Source organism: Pseudopodoces humilis, chromosome 3 (genome assembly GCF_049639895.1).
Source record: "Pseudopodoces humilis isolate 2021_Gansu_Grassland_sample_001 chromosome 3, ASM4963989v1, whole genome shotgun sequence".
In the NCBI taxonomy this organism is placed as follows: domain Eukaryota; kingdom Metazoa; phylum Chordata; class Aves; order Passeriformes; family Paridae; genus Pseudopodoces; species Pseudopodoces humilis.
In genome coordinates this window covers 6,523,187-6,545,620 of record NC_142202.1, presented here as the reverse complement: position 1 = coordinate 6,545,620, position 22,434 = coordinate 6,523,187, and the positions used below count along the sequence as shown (strand labels likewise).

The window sequence follows — 22,434 nt, the reverse complement described above, 5'->3', positions numbered from 1 at the left end:
TAATAATAATAATAATAATAATATAAAATAGCAAAGTTTTCTCACACATAGAAATTACCTCTCAAGGAAATCATTGTTAGCTCCCATTGTCATCATAGAGAAAGAAAATGACTGGAAAAACAATTTTCATATCTACCTAAGACATTGAGGGCTACAGGAGCCTAGAAAGATACCTCCTACTGCAGCCAGCATTTGATTTAAGAGAGATCTAAATATTTTTTAATGCTCCTGCTGCAGCCTGCATATCCCAAAAAAAAGAAGGAAAAAAGCGAACTTGAATTCTAGTTATATGGGGTTTGCAATTCTTTCTCAGTATTTGTATCTTCATGTTTTAATACACTATTCTGTAAGATCCTGATTTACTAAAATTTCCTACTTTATATTCTCACATAATAGACTGGCTGACCATTGTGCTGGCAGCTTGTTAGTGTTTTCCAAAACAAGCTCAACATCTACACAAGACAGTCAAATAACAATCTTCCTGCTTGAAATAGGAGGAATGTTTTTGACAATTCCACTTTCAAAGTGCAAAAACATTCCAGCACTGAGCTAAACTCCCTCTGTCGAAAGCTAAAGTGTGACAGATGCCTTTACAGTAATTGCCAATCAGACACTACGTAGCAGCTGAAAACACAATACATCACTTTGATCTCCTGGGCCCTCAAAGTATTCACAATCAAGGAATCTGCATGAAGAACATCAAATATGCAACATTTCCAAAAACTGTCTCTGCAGAACTTAAATATGATAATGTATATTTTGTTCATATTTCATAAAGCATTTCCAATCCTTTATTATGCATATGAAAGGATAGGTTTTAGCTTGCAAAAATAAAACATGAAAGATGCTTTGTATTTTAGAGACATGTAAGTTTTCATCGGATAACATAGGTGAAACAATCGTTTAGAAAAGCCTGAATTGCTTTGAGGGGAAGACATTACTACAGAACATGCTTAATTAAGTCCCACTGCTAATTTTGTAAAATGAATACCCTGTTGAATTAGACTACAGGGAAATGAACCATGCACACCAGCAACACATGCTGGAAACAAAAACGCTGAGAAAGGCTTGACTTACATTTTGCAGGCAGGTCGTATCCACAGGTGATTTTGGCCTGTCCAGTCTCACAGCCGCTCAGGTTGCGACACTCAGCCACTAAACAGGGCCCGGCAGCTCGGTGGATGCAGCCATCCACTACAAAACAAATTTTTAATTTTTTTTTTAAATTTTATTTTTGATGAAAGCCACTTTTATTGGGACATATTAAAAGGCACTTTTTATGTTTGCCTTCACTCACGGTCATAAACATTTAATGCCCAGCTTTACACCCACAGCCCAGACCAACTGATTAGTTGGTATCTAAATATATCCATTTCTTTCGTCTGACAGAATTAGTCTATGAGTTTTGCAAAAACATAATGTTTAGCCAACTTCTGCTAATTGAAAAGCAAACATCTAGAAAATGTAAAGTAGAATGAAAGTTTCAGTATTAGAAAAGGATCTTATTGAAGGCTCTAAGAAATTCTCACTACAAATTATGAAAACAAATTTGACCTTCATCTAAATGCCCAACTCTCTTTAACAACATACCCTTGATACTTCTACAACTGTGCAGGTCATTTAATATCACCATGCTGCTAATGTCTTACATAAAAAAAATCCAAAAAATAATGTTTATTGATTTGAAATATAAAAAACACCTACTTTTGAGCTTTTTTAATTTTCCATTTTTAAAAATTTTGCATTATTCATGCAATATTTTGAAGTTAATTAAAAAATAATTACTAAAGGTTGCAATTGCAGCTAAGTATGCAAGAAAATTAGTAGAGTGCATAGATCTTATTACCCTCAGGAGCCAGCAAAACAAGGCTGCTGGCACAGCAATTCTGCCCTCTCAACATGCAGTCCAAGAAATCATTTACTGTAATTATAGCAAAAAGTTTGAGAAAAAGGATAGAAAAAATAAAGGAAGTAGTGTATGCATGAACATATTAACTAGAGTAAAGCCCTAATTCAGCAGCAGTTATGGAGTTCAACTAGGAGAAAAAAATCTTCACATAAACTACAACTCAAAAGGTAGAATAAGCTCAAGTATAAAGGCTAAACAAATACTGATGGAGATAAGAAAGGAAGAGTCTGTATGAACATCGTTTAAGATTTATTTCAGATTTTATTTCAGCTTTAACTAGTTCAAACTTATAGCTGTGCCCTGCAGCATGTTTGAAGTAATGAAACCAGAAGAGGTTTGGAAAGCCAAGGGGGGATGGGTTTTGAAGAGACTCACATCACCTGCTCACAGCAGGAGCTGCCCAGCTTTCTACAGGCTCACATTTGGGCAACCCATGGCACTCTGTGTTTCCACCGACCTCACAGAGCCCGCTGCCACAAAGGGAAACTCCTTCAGCCTGAGATGGTCCTCAAAGCCACAATGGAAACAACAAACAACGACAGTCCTTTCTACCCTAAGGCCATAACTGGTTTTATAAGGTGTTGAGTATTTCCTGAAGTCAGGAATCCCCAAGTGGGGAGGCAGATGACATCGTCGAACAGATGAAAGTGTCTTCTGCTAAATGTTAAAAACGTGATTGTCCTTTTCTGAGGGGTTCTATACCAGAGTTCATATTCAGGTGACACAACAAAATTGGACAAGCAGTTCCTTGCAATACTCCATGCCCATCCTGGACACATTGTCACTGATTTTCAAATATTTTTTTTTGTATTTTGTTGTTCTGTACTTTTCTAATATTTATATTAGAAAAAGATAACTATGGAATCATGTGACTCTGCACTTCCAATGAAATTTTCTAAACCTGTATTGAAAAGACCACGGACACCAAGACACCAGCTGTAAGCACATTGCACATTCTCTGTCCCAAGACACCAAGGCTTCTTGTTCTACCTCAGCTGAGCTTTTGTTTTCAACTTATCCAAAATCTCTGCTCAACAGACTCCAAGATGCTAATGCAAGAATAATATTTTGTAATGTTGAAGGGAAGAAAGTGTGTTTGAAATCTATCCTGTGCTCATAATACCCAATGTAATTGTTGTAACCTAATTACTAAATGCTTTTCCAAACCAAGCAGAATAAGTAAACCAGTATGCATTGAAAGCTCAGGTCTTATTTTTAGAAGAAGCACTGCCACAATCTTTACCAACCTTTAAGTACTTCCTGAGACACTAACATAAAAACAGCACTGATGCTTAGGACTAAAACTTTCTCCATGGTTCTTTACAGAGGAAGAAGTCCTTAGGAATTCTGGACAAGGACTCAAGTCCACACAAGGATTCACTTGGTGGCTGACAATCATTTCCACCGCTGAGATCTTTCCTGTCCCCACCAGTTCGGCACTCTCCTCTGAGCAGTGTCTGTGCAAGGCTCGGCTACTCTCTCAACTGCACAAACCAACCTCTTCTCAAACACCACTCACTTCAGCACAAGTCCAGCTCAGAGCACAGCCAAACAACAGCACCTGCAGAAGGAAACCATCGCCTCTGCCAGGGAAGTGGAAGCACAGGGTTGCCACTTCTAAACCTGTGATGGATTAAAACATCCAATATCAGCACTCCATGTGTCAGAGCAGCTGTGATCACACAGGAGGTCCCAGCTCCCCATCTATAACCCCTCTCATGTTCAAAGGATGCTCTTAATGCAAATACTGTGATCATAAAGATGGGCTATCGGTAGTTTCTTGGAGCTGATACCACACATCTATGTCCAGCCTTTATAAGCAAAGAAGCTCAGGAAGGATGAAAGAATAATTGAAAAAAAATTGAATTCTTAACAGAGAAAAATCAATCCTATCACAACCACTCCTGACATATGACAAGGAAAATGGAAGACATCTGCCAGAAGGGAACAAGTAGACGTGAATACTTCCCTTATAAAGGTGGCACAAGAGAAAATGATTGAATACTCTGGACAGGTTTAGATGGAAAAGTAGAAATTAGCATTTGATATGCTTCAGTGACTGATGACACGGAGGAATGAAAGAGGAGAGCAGGAAGGGGGAGGACACTGCCAACAAAATCCAAACCCAAACCCCAAACACCAAACCACCCAAAACTTTCATAATAACCTCTTTTTCCTACCATACTTTATTAAATACATTAATAGAGGAGAGCTCTGGTCTGTGCATGCATGTTTTATTTCATAACTTAATAACCCATACTAGAAATATGCTATGTTTACAATAATATATACATTTCAGAACTTTGATAATTCTTAAAGTAAACCCCAAGCACTGAAATATATTGCCAAATATGAGCACTCTGCATAACACAAAGTAAAATAATTGCAAAGGAAGAGCAGCTTAACAAATCTAAATATGATTCTTCAGTGTCTGCTAAAACATGTCTTAGCCGCATTAATTAAGAAAAAAACCATGGAACAGGCATGTACAAAATATTCACATGAGATATTCTGTTTTCTGGAAGTCTGCACCAACCAGCAAGGTCAGTGTACAGACAGGCAAGCACTATTAACAGGGAAACTTAGTGGAAATTACAGATAATGACAAGAACCTCAAGAGGGGAAAATGATGGTCAAAGACATTTTGTTATTCTGTAGTAATGAGGAAGAAATTTACATGATAATAATGGCATGGTGCCAAATTAAAAGTAAAATGAAGCACCCTTGATATATTGGTTCCAGCTATTTCATCTCTTTTTTTCAATTTTCAGTTTGCTATATCGATGCTCATCTGCATTATTCCAAACATATGGAAAACATTAGACCATATCCCACTGTTCATTGTGCAACTGGCTGAAAAACCCAGTCAAATCTGATATGGCATCACATGACAGTGATAAGGAATTGTGCTTTCTACAACCAATAAAAAAATGTGATTTTACTTCAAAGCCCTCACTCTGCCTCACAGTGTGCCTTTTTCCTACAGGCTGCCTTCCTGTCCAGGTTTATGGAAATCACATAGACATACTTTGGGACATTTTCATACACAAGTGACTTGCCATTTAAGAGCTATGGGAAACATGTGGGAAAATCCCACAGGAAAAACTGTCAATCATAAGTGAAAGAAAACCCATCTCCCATCTGCACACTGATCAATTCACAACACTTGAAGGTACTAAAGAGAGGGCTTCTAACGATACTTATTGGTACCGTGCTTCTTGAAATGAGTTTCAGGCTTATAAACCAAGCTGCTCTGAAGGACTTTTGAGAGCACTGAGTCCTGCCTAGGGCCACCAGTGAGGCAGCAAACACCCTCTTTTTGGTGTTGGGTGAAACACCCAACATCAAAGAAGGCTGCACCTAAGAGGGTGTTCTCCCACCATCCCAAGTGTTCCACCACATGGGATGGTGGAAAAACACCCTTTTCTCTTCTGCCTCCCATCCCAACAAACTGAGGTCCCATGAATGCTCTGAAACAGCACACAACACTGACTTTTGAATAACTGCAAAGACTTCATGCAGGTGGACCTGTCTTTTGAAAAGTGATCCTGTTACCTAGTGCCTTCATGTGTGGAGAACCCAGAAAAACCAGCTTTGTGTATTTATTGTTTCACAGTGCTTGGGTGGACAAGCACATGGAAGGGGCCTCTCAATTCTGAAGACCTACAAACATGAACTATATTTTGAGGGCTGAAAAACAGCTCAAGAAACTTCAGATTCAATTCATCTCTGTAGCTAAAGTTGCTCATGCTTGTGTAAAGCTATTAAAAGTAATACTCTAATTTATTTTTTTTTGTGAAAAATAATAGCTATTTCACTGAATGCTTCCATAAGTTTCAGGAGCCACTAGGGACAGCACTTTGTTCTCCCAACAATTCACCAGAAGCCATTAATGAAGAAAAACTATTTTCAAAGCTACTGCAGTCAATGGCATTGGTTGCACAAAGAAGTCAGCTGAAAACAATTGCTTAAAATACACAGATGAAGTCAAGTATCAAAATAAAAATCCTATGCAGAAGGACAGCATATTAATAACATGTTAAACAAAAATATGTAATCTTTGACACCATCTTTCTCCCTGTACACTGAAGGATGCTAACTTTCTCAATTAATTTATTGTAAAGCAATTGCATTTGTGCTCCAGAATTAAAGGGTTAAAGTTATATAGTAAAAAAATCTAGCTAATTTACTGGTATACAATATAGAACAAACCTATTTCTTAGAGAAAATCTCTTAAAATTGCAAATGAAGCAAAAGCACAGGAAACACAGAATTAAGGGTATCATGGGATGCTGCCTAAAAAAAAAAAAATAACCTCAGCAAAACTAGCCTTGCAGTGCAGATGGTAATAAAGAAAGGGTAAGGTAATCCAACACCACAGCAAAAATTACAAACTCCTCCAGGAATAATAAGGCCCAAATTTCTTTTGTGACCTTGTGTGCAAGGATGAATAAAGTGAAGCTATGATGTAAACAACATATGCAGATTTATTGTGTTACATTTCAAGAATCTATATAGTCTTTTTTCCATAGTAATTCCTGTTCTCTGGTGCTTTTCCAGATTTTCATTTCTTGTTTTCAGTACAAAATTCATGAGATTTGCTTATTTAAGAAAGTCACCTGTGCTTGATATATCTCTGAAGTGGTACTGCTCTTTCACATGGCAAATGCCATAAGTGCATAAAACCAGGATAATGTCATTTCACTCCTGGGGACGGAAGAGGAAATTGTGCATGTGGGCCAAATTGTGCATGTGGACCTTCCAAAAATGACCATCACAAAGATGTGTGTGGAAACCAGCAGGAAAACAAACAAAAATGAACAAAAGGACAAAAACCACCACTTTCCAAAAATCCATCACTGAACCTCCACACAGCAATCAAAGAACCAACTCACAACAAAACCCAGCCTCATTCTGCTAAACCAGTGAAGTACCTCTGGAAAGTTCATTGGAATCACCTGCTGCCAAATCTGCAACTGCACCTCTGAGACCAATGTCAAGGGGAAATAAATCCTGCCCATCAAGAGACAGGTGCTGGTCTAATGAACAAAGGTGGGGATCTTAAAAAGACTATAACACAGATGCCAGTCCACCACTAGGAACAGTAGTTTTTATTACTGAGATGGCCTCTGTCATTGGGAAGTTTAATGAACTGAAGATTTTTAATCAATGCACTGGTTTATAGCCCTCTAACATAATTAATTTTAAAAACTTAATAATTATACAGTATTTCCTGGCCAAAATCTCAGCATTTAAAAGCATGATCTTAAGCTTTATGCTTAAAATTCTCCATTTCAAACACAAAACGCACAGATTAACCATTTATTTTGAGATGGCTAGTTCCCTGGATTAGGTTCACATTTCATCACAACCTACTTTCATGTTCCTTAAATATTCTTACTTTCAGAAACTCTTGGTGCATACAACTTATTTAAGACCAAAATGAGACCAGCAAGTCTTGATGCTTACGTTACGGATTACCTAATGTGACATTATTCCACATTCCCTGTACAGTGCCTTCTTTTCTTTAGAATCGACATTCTGAGGCTGCACAAGGGGCCTTCTGGCAGCTAGAATTACAATTGGGATCCTCTCAGCTCCAACCAACCATGCTGCAGAGCAAGTTTAATAAAAAGTAATAATAAAACATAATAAACCATTATTCCAGTATACACTGCAAGGAGCAAAACTACTCATTACAATGGCAGGTGTAAACCTTATTGTAAAGTAGGACATGGGAAACTTGTATTTTAGAGTATTGTTTAGCTGAAATCCTATAAATTTAGCATTACAAACCGCCAGTAATTGCTTGCCACAGTGAAAAGTACTGGGAATTAAATTTTAAAACCTACTGGTTAAGAGAAGGTTGTCCTTATCTGGATGCAGCTCACAGTCAAGCATAACAAAAGCAGCTGAAACATCTAACATAATCAATGTCCTTTCCATAAACTGGCAAAAAGTACATATGGATAAAGAAACCAACAGCAATTCAAAATAAAGCCCACTTACCCATGAATCTGTTAAATTTTATGTGTCCTATATTTATTGCACACAGACAATTATTCCTACTTTGCCAAAACACAAACCAACAGGAAACTTACAGATTCTGGCAAATTTTTCATTTTGGTTAAATATCTCAGGATACCAGAAACTCTTATTAAAAATAAAAACAAAAAGCCAAGTCAAAGTTGTCCTGTCAAGGCAAATCCCTTCTATAAACAAATAAACAATGAAGAAAGCATTTGTTTTATCTCACAACGTCATCTTTCTTAGTCTTTGAGCGCTCTGCTCCAGTTTTGTAGATGAGAGCTATAATGTCAATAGGATTCACACTTTTGTCAGCCCACTCAAGCAGCATAAGGGCTCAGAGAAACACGGGGCTGATAAACCTGTCTGAATGTCACACTTTTGGCAAGAAAAAACAGTAGGAAAGGCTCCAATAGTGCTTTTCCAGTTTTTCCCAGTCCAAACTGCTGACATTAAGGCATGTGTGAAGGAGCCATTCACTTCCTTTTAATTGTGCTAGTGTTGAGACACCTGACATGCCACACTCTTTTCCAGATGGAAAGGAGAAAGCTAAGCCCTAAATACCTCCCGGCAGTGAGCACAAAAAACTGCTTGTTGTTGTTTACCGAGGAGGGAAGTGATAAGTCTGGAGAAATTCTGGCTACTCTGTGCTATTAAACCAAGCTCGGCTCACACTCCTCCCAACTTGCTCCCCCAGATTCCCAAAACAACTATTAAGAAGGTGCAAGTTGCTTTAGGTGGCATCACCCTGAAGAAATGGGTCTTGCCACTCCAAAATCCTTTCCTCAGCCTCCTGGGTAGCCACAGTACTTTGTTTCCAGCTGGAAACCGCACAAATTGGAAAGGCAACACAGGTTTATCTACATTTCATTGCTAAGATGCCTGCTTTGTCCTGGATTTTCATTCATGTTACTGTGCTATTATTACAAGACCGTCATTCTTTAGTAAATATCTGTATTATTGCCTTCAAAATCTCTCTGAAACCCTCTTTGCCACGATGGCTATTAACCTATTGAAGACATCGGGCTATTACTGACATACCAACCGTTGAACTATGTCTGGTGCGTTGAACTATGCATTCTCTTTTTCCTCCTGCACTGTTCAGACACATTAAGCTAAATTCAGAGAAAGGCTAAAGGAACAACTATCTGATAATAAGATAAAAAAGCATGTCTTATAGGGCAGTGAAAATCAGACTTTATTTTTAAAAAGCTATTTACTGATGTTCTGATGTTGCAATAAAGAACATGGAAATGGACAAACTGGTACGATTCACTGTCCATCTGTCTCAGCAATCTATGTCACTTGATGGCCAAAGAAAATGGTTAAAAGAAGAGGGCAAAGTCAGAAAAAGGAATTACCAGGGCTTTCACAGCACTGGAAAACCACAAACATGACAAAGATGTGTTTTCTGTATGACTATGGCCTTGCTTTTTATCTGTGTTCTTGGCATTTTTTGGTTTGGTTTGGAGGTTTTTTCTGAGCATTTTGAAAGTGTCTCAGACTCAAATATGCTTTGGAATTTGTATCTTCCAATTTTACGTGCAATGCAGACAAGGAAATTAATAGCACAGATTATTCTGAGTAAAGGCATATTGCTAACCTAGAGCACAGAATGAAAATAGAAAAACTTTCTATAATCCTTAAGGAAGTTTTTTGTTTGGGGGCTTTTTTCCCCTCATTTACAACACATACAGATAAGTGCTTCTTCTCTGTTGTTTGATGTCTATTTTCCCTTGTATTTTTTGAAATAGATCCTTTTCTTCCCTGTACATTCCAGCATTTTAGAGCTTGGCACAAAAAGACAGGAGACTACAATGGTGTGCTCCGTTACTTACAAATGTTTCAAAAATTCTAAGTGCACGGGCCGGTCAAAGCAGATGAATTGTATTAAGCCAGAATAGATATTTGCATATTTGGAGTACAGTTATTAAGCAGTCATCGTGCAGTGATTATACAAATTTATTCACTACGATCAGCCAGCAGCTGACAGGCACAGGTCAAGGATTTAGATGGAGCAGGCTATCAAGTAATAATTGTAAAATGACTGTGTGAAAGGAAGCCTTATAACAGTGATGCATCCTCACAGCCCAAAAGGCTTTTGGCATGTCATTCCAGAAAATTTTAAAGGAATAGTGAAAATTAAAAAAAAAAAGAAAATATATAATGTTAACCACTCTTTCCCCATGAAAATGCAAGGGGAAGTGATATAAGCTCCTCTCAACAGAGAACATGGAAGGAAGACATTCTCACATAGGTCTTTGCAGATTTCATGCCTGAGGGCTTCCATAAGGAAATATGACTTCTAATTAAATATAACTAATCCAGACATGGGAGAAGGTGATTTTTCTCTTTAGCCATAGGGTGCACCAAGCACCAGAACACTATACATCACTGCTGGAATGAAAGAATACATTAAAGCTTCTGAGAAAGCCTGGGAGAAGACAGTGAGCCAGAGCCAGACAAAGGAGGTACATGGTGCAAGGTGAATAGCTCCACTTCTGAAAAATCTCTCAAAAGAAAGGTGGGCAGATCTGCCAAGAAAAAGCCTTCATGATTTCCAGCTTCAAATATTACATCCTAGACAATTTTTGTAAGCAATTTGATTGTTTGTTTCTGAGCCATCTTTTCCCTTCCCCTCTAACCCAAGCAGGTTTGGTTCGACCATGCAGCAGCATGGAACCTCCTCTTCCTGGAGGTTTCCATGATGCACCAACCATAAGGGAAAGAGAAAGGGCATGAAGAAAGTACCAGAGGAAAGGTCAGTTACAGAAGCAAAGTACATTCAGTGCTGGGCATACTTCAAAAGGGACTTTAAAAAGCCACAGGGATCGTAGGAACTCTGAATTAGGGCAGCAGCTGGAATGTACAAAGGAGTAAGGCTGAGCACCAACAAAGGAGATACTCTCTGGCTCGCAGCAAGGCTTAACAGGCTCTAGCAAAACTCCAAGTTATTTACTGAGGAGCAGCTGGTTTTCTTGTTTCCTGGACCATTTTCACTTGTGCTAATTTACTTTTATTGTGAACCACTGAAGGGAGAAAACTTGGTTGAGATACTTCTCAGTCTGCAATCACAGAAACATCCTCTCAATTTGGAGTGCTGTTTCAAACCAGATTAATTAACAGTATTAATTATACAAAAATTGCCTTGCAATAGGCAAATCCAATTGAACACATTACAATGTATTCTAATGGAATAAATACAAGAGAAGAAAAAGGTAAACACTAGATTAACCAGAAAATGATGTATGAACAAGGCTCTTTCAGACAGTGTTTTAACACAAGCCCGAGAAGTAATTACCCATAAAAACAAATATTCTCAAATATTCTCTCCTTTTGTGGAGAGACTGTGACAAATTATATGTGCAACACAAACAAGAAAAAGGTAACTTACTAGATCTTGCCATAGGATAACTTACAAGATATAGGACACAACCAACATTTAGCAATGCTGAAGTATCAACTTGTTCAGCCACATGCAAAAATATCACATACATTAACTATAACTTCCCCTATAAAACCAGGATTGTATCCTAATACAGACTCACACTGCAAATCAAATGCAGAAAAGGAACTATTTACTGACACTAATGTGTCGGATTGCATTGCAGAGATGGACAAATCTATAAAAAATATTAGATCTATATCTCAATCTATAAAAAAACACAACCTTCGCACATAATTAACTGTATCTGAAGTTAACTGGGGGCAAGCTGCCATCATCAGACCATGCCTTCCTTTTCCACTGCTAGACAGAATGTGTCTGACAGCAAGTTCTGTTTCCAAGGTAAACAGAAAAGCCTTATACTAACTTAAGATTGTAAGATATATTCAAAATTATCAAGTGAAAATTAGTGACAGAATAATCACAAATTTTAAAAAAAGGAATAAAACCCCTTGCATGCTTGTTTATTTATTTATTTAATAACAGAAATAAAAACAAGATAATGGCAGAGCTTGAGATAACGTGCCTTCCACATTGCCCACTGTACCTGGGGGTTATCTGCAGTGCAATCACCTTGCACAGAAATAATATAAAAATCCCAAGAAGGGCACAAAGCCTGATAACAGCAAGCAACCTTCAGAGTTAAATGGAAGACTGATTCCAAAAGTTGCATGGGGAGCTTCTCTGAGCTGTTCCCTGCCCAGTCCTCCACAGGGCCACACCCCAACAGCTTGTTTAATCAAGTCCCACACGAGCTTTTTTAACCTACAAAAAAGGTAAACCTGTAATTAATGAACTTATTACTTATCTGAGCTGGCTGAAACCCTCCTTATGCTCCATGAGTTGTGGGAAGGGAAATTAAAGTACTAAGCACAGCTTAAATTTACAATCTAATAGTTTTCAAGTAAGAAACAAGACATCCTACACAGATGGCTATATTTACCAGTTCGGTAATTCTGGTAATTCCCTCCCAAATAACTTTATGTTTGTCCTAAAACACCATTAAAGCATAGATAAGGAACAGAAGAACTAAAGAGCTGGTTAATCTGTGTAGCATCATTATGTATTATTTAGTTTAATATCTTCTTGTAGTAAATACAAAATCATTATGTGCCATTTTCTTCAAGAGAACATTGTAGTAAATTTGGTGTTGCAACAGAACCATTAAAGTATAATAGTGTACACAGAAAAATTCTACTGATTAGCAAACAAAAATATGTAATTATAGCCACAGTGTGGGACTCAGTTGGCTGGTGCTTTATTACATACGGTTCTGTAAGACTACTTTGCTGCCAAAAATAATGGGGAAAATACTGAGTTGCTAGTTCCAGTTGTACTAGAGGTTTTTGTCTTGATTTTATTGACATTTATAAAGCGATCGTCACATGTAACAAACAAGTCACATTGCCAACACTGTGAGCTGCAGTCTGCAGTGATTAACGAGTAAACAGCATCAATTCCATAGCAACATTCTACGGATATGGATCAATATTAACTGATTTCTTCAAAGAGGTAATTCTGAACAACACTTTGGCCAAAGCACCTCAAGTGTTCTGCAGTTTGAGCAATATTAACAAAATAATACAAGAGCACTGAGACATGGCTTTAAAATGAAAAAGCAGCTCAACATCAGCCTATAAAAGCTGCAGTAAACACGTTCAAATGTGCATATTTCCAATACATAAAAATACAGCTTTAAAAGAAAATACATATAATCATGAGTAGAAAGACTGAACAATACATATCCTGTGATATTTGGTTTTTATACTTAAGCCTCCTGATTTTATTTTCCACCTTTCATTAAAGCGAGGAGAGGGAATGTGATATATTTGTAGCACTGTGCAAAAAAGATGGTGCCTGTTTAAAAAGCTTGCAGGGAAAATTAAACTCACAAAGAGTTAATCTGTTTCTGAAAAGTTACACAGGAATGTTGACATTGGAGGCATTAAACCATAGGTAGTTCATATCTAAACTGCAGCCTGGTATCATTAGAAAGGAGCACTCCGATATGACGAAGTAGGATAGGTAACACTGGCTGAAGATACTAAAGCTCCAAAGACTGTATCCATGATGAACCCTGGGAATAAATTACTCTTCAAGTTTGGCCTCCTTTCTGGAAACATTTATAGCACAGAACCTTTACCCATTTTTAGAAAAAGAAAAAAAAAAATCTTAATAGTTTGTCATTGGTGTCAAATGCAAAATAAAGTTCAACGTAATTCTTAATATTAATCCACCCACTCTCGGAAAATATACTTTTAAAAACAGCTTCACCTACTTACTTTCACAGTAGTCAAAGGTCTGCAAATACCAAGTCGTATGTCGAATTATGAGAAGAGACTATGCTGAATTGGGCAAGGCATTGTGAGCAGCCATCTACACAAAGAGGATATTAAGACTCATCTGCATTTTTCTATTAAAATTTATCACTTTGGGTACATCTTCATTAGCAAATACAGAGGACCAATAAGAGCACACCTGTGGAGTAAAACAGCTGGTGGTGAGAACCTGTTGTATAAATACTATACACAGTTCAGGTGTTTTTTGATGGTGGAGAGGGTTTTTGCTTGTTTGGGAGTTGTATTTATTTTTATTTTGAGCTAGGTCTTGTCTAGTCCTAGGTCTGAATGCCAGTTTTCCGGGGGAATGCATTAGGGACACATCTTCCAGTCTACTTCTACCAGAAAGAAACCCAGTTCATGTGCTCCAAGGCACATGATAATACTAAATACCGAAGTATTTAGCCATGGGACATGGGAATTTCCTTCAAAAGTACATTCTAGGTCCTAACTATAAAAAGCAAGGTGAATGAGCCTTGTATTAGCTTGAGTTGAAATTTATTTGTATTTTTCAGGATTTTTAGCCATGCCTGAGTTAGTGTACCTGCAAATAAAGGGCAAAAGCCCCATTCTCACTCAAATAAAACAAATCTTTACATTTTCAAAGCAGCAGTTTGGTACTGAGCCCCACAACCTGTACGAATCAAAGTTCAAAAGATCAAAGTAGCAACTCACATCAAACTCAAGCTCTGTATCAGCCACACACAGAAGGCAGCACGATAGGATATTCATCCCTTAAGGTTTTAGTTGTAAACAGGCACTAACAAACAACTGAGCAATGGCAGAACAAAAACATTCAGCAGCCACCCCAGGGTACAGGCATAAACAAGCCCTGTCTCACAATGACTAATACGTTCTGCTTGCAGTGGTGGTGTTAAGGATGAAGCGTCAGGAACCAACGAGACTGAGGGCAGGACAGACAAACTCTTCCAGAGCACCAAGAAGACTTACACAAATAACCTAATCCTATGGTTACTTCTGATGGCAAGATGGGGGAAAGGAATCCTTCCCCACCTTCACAATATTACACACAACATTTTACACAGCAAAGTCCTTGTGAAATACGCATCTAAGGTCAAACTAAAATCAACATGTGTGAATACGCTATGGAAACGTTTTACAGGACAGTCTCCAGAAGACCAGTGCTTAACTTACAGTCCCACACCATAAATATTCCTCATATTACAGTATTACCAGCATCACACTGTAAAGACAAGCTGGTCGTGGTCCTATGCAAAGATGGTGTCTTTCACTCTGGTAAATGGATATCTTAGATTTACAAGCTTTAATATTATTAATGCCTTTTACTTTCAACATACATTAGTTCATAGAATCAGGATATAAATTAGGCTGGATTGGAGACTTAAGGGTATGCAGTCCCACCTCCTGCTCAGGTCCCCTCTACAAAACAAATGCATGGTTGAACTAGATGGGCCTTCCATCCTTCTGAAGTGATGAAAAACTACAGAAAAAGTTGAAGATCTTTTAGATGTTCCACCATCTAAAATCTGTTTATTGTTGTTATTATTTTTACTAATTATGTTTATGCTCCAGGGTAAAACAACACCCAACACCTACATGTTATTGAAAATAAATGCTTTTCAATTATTAAGATTGAAGAATGAAGGCTAAACAATAACTGGCACAAAAGGCTCAAGCAAAAGCAGTCCCAAGACGACACCTATCCAGTTTGGCAAGGTGCCCATTTGTGGTGATAGCAAGAACCACAAAAAAATAGGTGTAGCTAAAGTATTAAGGAGGATGAAAGGTCTAAGCTGACAGCAAATACAAACCAGATCTGAATTCTCTAGTCTGACTGTGTCTGGGGAGGCCAGGCTATTATTTGTTATCTGAGGACTGAGGTATGCACAACATGGGCAGGCGCTGCCAGCACAGGGATGAGCCCCAAGAGCCTTAATGAGGGACAGTCTGAAACCTCAAGTCTCTCTCTGTGTAACAGGGTGAGAGACAAAGGAGAAAGGGGTGACTTTGAACACAGCCTTCAGCAGAGACCCAGGGTTCTGGTTTGTTTTCCTCAAATCCAGATCTTCTTCTTAATTTTACTCTTCCTTTTCAACAAGGTTTTATTTATAACTATCTCTTCTAATTAGAAGGCCAACTTCCTGATCTCTTGACCTATTGCACAATATGATTTTAATTAGTTCACACTGACATGCAAAGGCCTGGAATTTAAGTATTGCTTTGCCTGAACAAACCTATTTGCACATTGAAATCCCTTACATAAACATCCCAACAAAAGATTTTTTTAAAACAGTTTTTTAAATATTTTTATACAAAATTCAGTGGGATAGCATAATGCTGTAAAGAGTGATGTTCTTGGCTCTCTGAAAGACAGTTTTCTCTGCTGAACTACATAAACTTCTTTCATGATTTTTTAAAAATAAATAGGATTTTTAATTGAGTACCAGTATATCATTCCTTCTCAATTAATGCCTTATGTGCATGTCAGCACAGATAAAGATAGCACAAGAATATTTGTTTTGAACAGCTCTTTTATCAGACAATTTTATGGACTTTGCAAGGGAGATGGACAACAAAAAGGAAAACACAGTGAGGGAAACTGAGGGTAAAATGATGGGTAGTATTTCCAATACTGTTCAGACCCTCCCTGTAGCTCCAGAAAGCTCCAGATCTCCTGTCTCCCCTTCACTCACTTCACTCTTTCCACACCTCCAGCCTGGACTTTAGTGAGTTGCTGGCCAGGTAAAAGTCACATGCGCTGTAGCTAATCTGAAATACACCAGCCACATGATTCCAATAAAATATATAATGGTAGAGTCTCCCTGGATTTCCTCAGCTTAACAGAGGCTTTAGCTTCTCTCTGGATGTCAGTTTTTAGAAATGTTTTAGAAATTTACTTGTTTTGAAACTTGCAGCTCTCTCTATCAAACACATCTGCAAATAACCCTTAGATTAAATAGTGTCTTGGGAATTAATAGTAGGTAAGAGACAGCACAAGGAAACCAGAGAAGGAGTGTTTCCAAATCTGCAGACTGCTTATATAGGACAGGACACAACCAAAGCACAAATTGATACTATCACATATTTCCTTTCCAGTTGGACAAGAAATCCCTGACAAAATTGTCTTGGACTTCAAGGAGTCCCAGGTCGCACTACAGCAATCTTCCTATCTGTGAATTAATAAGAGAAGTCTGTGCACCTGTGGTCAGGACACTTAGGAAATACAGGACAGATCATGGATGTGACTGACAGGATGACTCAGTGAACATCAGCGCTTGAACTTCCACCTCTGGCATTTATTGGTGGAATATCCAACCATCATTCCATCTGAACGTTTTCTCACATTCAGCAGATTCCCCACTAAATATGAGTTAGTGTTGCAAGTCTACCAACTTGAAAGCAACAAAATAGCTCTATGAGACAGCATTTGTACTTTTTGAGAGCCAGAGTTAATCACTGTGAAAATACTGATGTACTCTAGATACATAGATATCCCAGAAAAGTACAGAATAAAAAGTGACAAGAAAAGAAGTTTAGATAGCCATGCTCAATCTTTCTCTTCTATTATTCATTAACCTGCAGGTTTTAAGGGAGAACACAGTTGTTAGGGCTTCTCAGAGAAACCTGGCCTAATTAAGTTTTAATTCCAGCAAATGAGGAGGTATATTTTGTCCCTGTCAAACACAGAGACACATTTAAACAGAATTTCCCAAAAAGACAACGTCCCTTGGTAATTCCACAATGGATTTAGTCCAAAATTTCGCACCATGTGTTTATCATAAAAGGTCTTTGTGATTCAGGAGTCCAACCAGCCTCTTCATCTGTAAGACCTTGACCACATCTGCCTCCAGAACTCTGTGAGCAATCAAAAAATCATTGCAGAACAGCTCCAAAAGAGCCCCTTCCTTCCTCTTAAACCTCTTTCTACTTATTGGCTTCAGGCTATGCTTAAACTTAAAATGATGCAGAAGTGCTTTAATAGTAACATTATATATCCATATAACCCAGGGTTCAATGACTTCAAACATCAAAAATCAGAGGGACTGCAGCAGGGGGAAGGGAGAAGTGCAGAGATTAGTATGTAAAGCTTTTTGTAGTGTATCAATGCTAGGATGAGCCAGAAGACCCAGTAGCCAGTGTCACTATTCTCATTTCCATGGATGAATTCCTAAATTAATCTCAAGGACAAAATAAATCATTCCCACGATGCAGTGGATAGTGAGGAGAGCAATTTCTCACAATACACAAGATTCCTTAACTGAGAGGAAAGCTTCCCCCTTTGCTGCCATTGGTCTCTTTGATGTACTTTCTAAACATATGCTGGTCTTGAGCTTTGTGAAAGAGTTAAAACCCAAGCCTTGCTAAAACACACACAGAAATAATGTGTGTATGGGCATAGCCATCACTACAGTCAATTAGGTATTCATGGCTCTGCTCCCTTTCCTGCTGCAGTAGGTGTGATTGTTGTACTTTTTCCCCAATTCTCGCGCTCCATTTACTTACACTAGGCCAGACACCGCTTCACTACACATCAAAACAAAAACTGCTACAAAGTAAAGCAGAAATGGATTTACGCTGTACAAAACAAGACATAATTTTTTCTAAAAAAAACAAAATTGGATACAATACACATGAGGCACTGCAGAAGGTAAATGTGGATCTCTGAAAGGTCTCTTCATAAATGAGGATTCTGGGAGCATTCTCCACTGGATGCAGAGACGCTTGGGTGAATGCACAAAGCACTACACCAACTGCAGTGCTCCTCTTCTGCACGGGTATGGGAAAACAACAATTAAGCTTTTGTCAAACATATCCTTTTTTCAACAAGCAAACAAATTCTTCCTAAATACCTGTGCTGCCAATGCCTCTCTCACATGTATAATTATATAGCCCTTCTTAAAACACTACAAACAGTCAAATGGCATTGTTAAATAACCAAATGTGTTTTCTCTATCTCACTTTTGGTTACTCAACATTAGCACCTAAATTGACAGTTATTAAGCAAATGATAAATGTTATCTATTCATACAAAAAGTGCTTTACTGAATCAAAACCATTAACAGCCGTTCCCAAGAGCATACATGTAATTCTTCTATACTACTGAAAAGAAAAGCTACCAAAAAAAAATAGAAGAGATGTTATTATACTCAGGAACACATGCAGACATTCCCCAGAAGAGGCAAGTAACAGACCTGACCTAACACACTATAGCTTAAAAATCATTGTAAAAGGAATTTAATGTGTGTAAGATTAGAGAAAATGAAATTTGATTTCTTTTCCTTATGCTTCAGACCTTCTGTAATGCTTCTAGTCAATTTTACCAGAAGAAGAAATACTACACATTTTAAGCATAAATCTGGACTTGTACTTTTTTTCTTTTTGCTATATAATATGTATCCCTTGTCAAGCACAATGATCACATTCAAGAATGGGAACGTAACATAAAGTTATTTGCGTTCAAATACTTCATCTAGCTCAGAAGATTCAGAAACACGGCAGAAATTGGAAGGACAGCTTTTGGAAATTCTTCCAGGACATGTATTGAGTGACTCAAAGTTACAATCTAGAAGATGGCCCACGTTGCCCTGTCTTTCCAAATGGTGTTACTCTGACACCTGCCAGGGAAAGGAATTGAAAATATGCTGTGAAAGGATCGGCATTGCTTTTCTACTTAGAGAAAAGCACATCTCCTTGTAGCTGTAAGATATCCCTCGCCCTTTGGATGACGTCTTAACTTAGCAACACCAGAGTTTACAAAATGCCCATCAGCAAAAACCAGCAAAGCCACAGAGCAAAGCCTTTTCTGTTGGTTTTCCTCCATCACACTTTTCAAGCAAATGAGTGATACGAGGTCTCAAATCGTGAAGTGAATATCCTACAAGTATATGATTTTCCCTGAGAAAGGGAACAGAGGTACTTCTGGCTAGTGAGACAGGAAATGTGTAAATCCCATCCCACTTTCTCGTTTAGGGAGTTTAATAAAGCAGCCCTGTATTGTGGCACACCAATATATTTTGGCAGCATTTGGAGAGATAGCACCTCCTGAGCTGTGAGTACCACATTTTACTGCACCCTGTCAGGTTAGATAAAAGCTGTCTGCAACTTTTATATTTTTCCTAGACAGAAGAGTTATACAATATTGCCAAGAAGCTTTATAACCATACAGGGTAGCCCATCACTACTGCCAAACAACGTTTTAAGATTCTATTTCTCCCTCTGTCTAAAAGGTGTTCTGGCAACCCTACAAACATTCAAGAAAGCAGCATATTCTCCAGCTACTCTGCAACACACACTGAGACAGGGCCTTAGAGAGCCTGACTTTGGAGACTGACCTCTTACAATTTCTTAAACAATTTATAAAACAACCTTCCTACAAAATGATTTTTTTTTTTTCAGTTTCACAGTTAGAGAACAAACATTTTTTTAATAATTAAGTTCCCTCCTCCAGAACTAGTCCTAGAGGAGTAAGGTACAAAGTAAAAGGAACAGGGGAAGTAAGGAAATAAGAGCACACAGTAAGTATGTCAATTATTTCACCATGCTAAATATGACTGGAGAAACTTCAGTTAATAGCAGGCTGATTATTCCAGTAGGGCCACTTAATAGTAATGATGGAAAGATAACACTTGTTTAACTCATGTTTGTGAACTACTTTACATTCCTCAGATAGAAGAACTATAGATATGCCAAACATCATCATCATTACACCAGCTGCTGCTCTGACTTCTGTAAATAATGAAAGGCTGTGACATTATTCTGGGCAAGCATATCGTAATGTAACATCTGGGGATGGGAGGAGCACACATGACCAATCCCTCCATCCTATATTTTATGCATGAGGAGTAATAATTTATCGTGTGGTCAAGAGGAACGGCTTGGAGCTGATAATGCTTCCTGGAGACACCATGGAGTTCCTCTGGGGAAGGCAAGAAGGGATCAATAAGCATGAGAGGCAAGCTGCAATGAAATGAGTCAACTCTCAAAGCACTCTTGCTTTTAAAGAAATTTGTTTTGTTTACTTTGTTGAAAACTTTTAAAAACATCTTCCAGTCCAGTGCTCAATACCTTTAGGGCACAATTACACCTTTACCAGAAGCATTAATTAATTTTAATCACCTCTTCTAACAAATATTTTGCACAGAGTGTAATATAGGTATGTTTTATTAATCCAAGAATTTAAGATTTTACATTAGAAAAAAAAACCTACTTGTTCTATTATAACAACAATAATTAAAGCAGGAGAGATATAAAACATGCAACACAAAATGTGCAAAACTCTGAATTTCAAAGTAGGAGGGCAACTTTCTGCAACTTTTTTTTTTTTTTAAACAGACTTGGTTTTGCCCAAATTATTTTTGCTACTCATCTATCAGGTAAGAGGCAACAGTAGCATACAGTGGCAATAATGATGGTGCAGTGAAAATGGAATGGCATGACGAATAAGCCTGTTCCAGTACAGAGAAGACAGACAGAGAAGTTTGGTGATGCTTTAGTTTATGGGAGATGCCCATTATTTTCAATGGTGATTCATTAAATGGTCTCGGGCAGACAAGTCTGTCAATACTGGAACAAAGCTACATACAAACCCATCATTTTAATTAAGGACTTAGAGGATGGCCAGTGAGTTAATTGCTATTAAAACACATACAAAGAATGTTCTTATTTCATCTGACATGTGTTTTCTTACAGACTCTCACAGGAGGAATGCTAAATGTAATGATAAAAATGTTTTCTGTCTTTCTGTGTAGGAGATTATCAGCAAGCTAGGAATTAAATTCCACTGGATAAACACTGCATAGTAGCTAATTTTATAAGGTACACATGTGGCTATATTTCACTTAAATATATATTTAATTCAACTAGAAATTCTAATAACAAGATGCTGCTTTAAAATATCTAAAACCAAGTATGCTTGCAGTAAAACACCATCCAAAAACCTTGTTAATTGTATAAAAAACTGAAGTTAATGAAGCTGGTGACACTCAGTGTGTCAAAAAGCATCTCTTTATGCCTAAGGTGACCTTGAGCCACGGCTGGGGATTGAAAAACTACTAAGACAAAAAGAAAAAGAGAATTATCTACACTGCACGAAACAACACCACAGAAAACCAGTTCTATTCCACAACCCAAGTGCAAGAAGGGAATCAAACTGAAATATGGTGCACAGCAATCAGAAATATTGGTGAGAAGAAACCTGCAGTCCAGCCCCTCAGGCAGGGCATGACAGGCCCCAGACACCAGAGCTGGGCAGTCTCTGCATGTGTCATTTGAGGAGGCTGGAGGGCACTGGGTAGGAACCCACACCCTCAGAGGAATTCCTGTCCTCTCCTTGCTGTTTCATGTCACGTTCTGACCATGAGCTCCTGCGGTCCCCTGGGAAAGGAGGAAGGTGTCAGGAGGTGACAAGTTAGCTCCCTGAAGCCAGGGCAGGGCAAATCTTCCCCAGTGCTTCCAGCAGATGACCTCCACCATGCTCCCCCTCATTAGCCCTGTGCTTCAGGCACCCTACTTTCCACTTAGGTAATGAGGAACATTCATCAAAACTATTGTCTTAGCTCTTTCCAGTGCACTACAGATTTTGCAAAACTAACGCTCTTTCTGTGAATACATTTTCTAAACCTTACCATAACATTTCTGCATTATTTATTAGCATGCTTTCTGCAAAAAAAAACTCTCCTTTTGAATGAGTAAGATCTGACTACCAGCATTGTGCTAAATATAATGAGAGGAGT

General features: G+C 38.1%; 1 protein-coding gene across 5 annotated transcripts in view; it reads right to left on the bottom strand.

The window, feature by feature from the left end:
- Positions 1–22,434, bottom strand: part of MACROD2 (mono-ADP ribosylhydrolase 2) — an 848,220-nt gene that overhangs the window by 589,458 nt on the left and 236,328 nt on the right. For all 5 annotated transcript variants that reach the window (XM_088053520.1, XM_088053519.1, XM_088053518.1 and 2 more), the window contains exon 5: positions 1,078–1,194. In XM_088053520.1, coding sequence (XP_087909646.1) covers positions 1,078–1,194 — 117 coding nt within the window. The remainder of the gene's footprint in view (positions 1–1,077; positions 1,195–22,434) is intronic.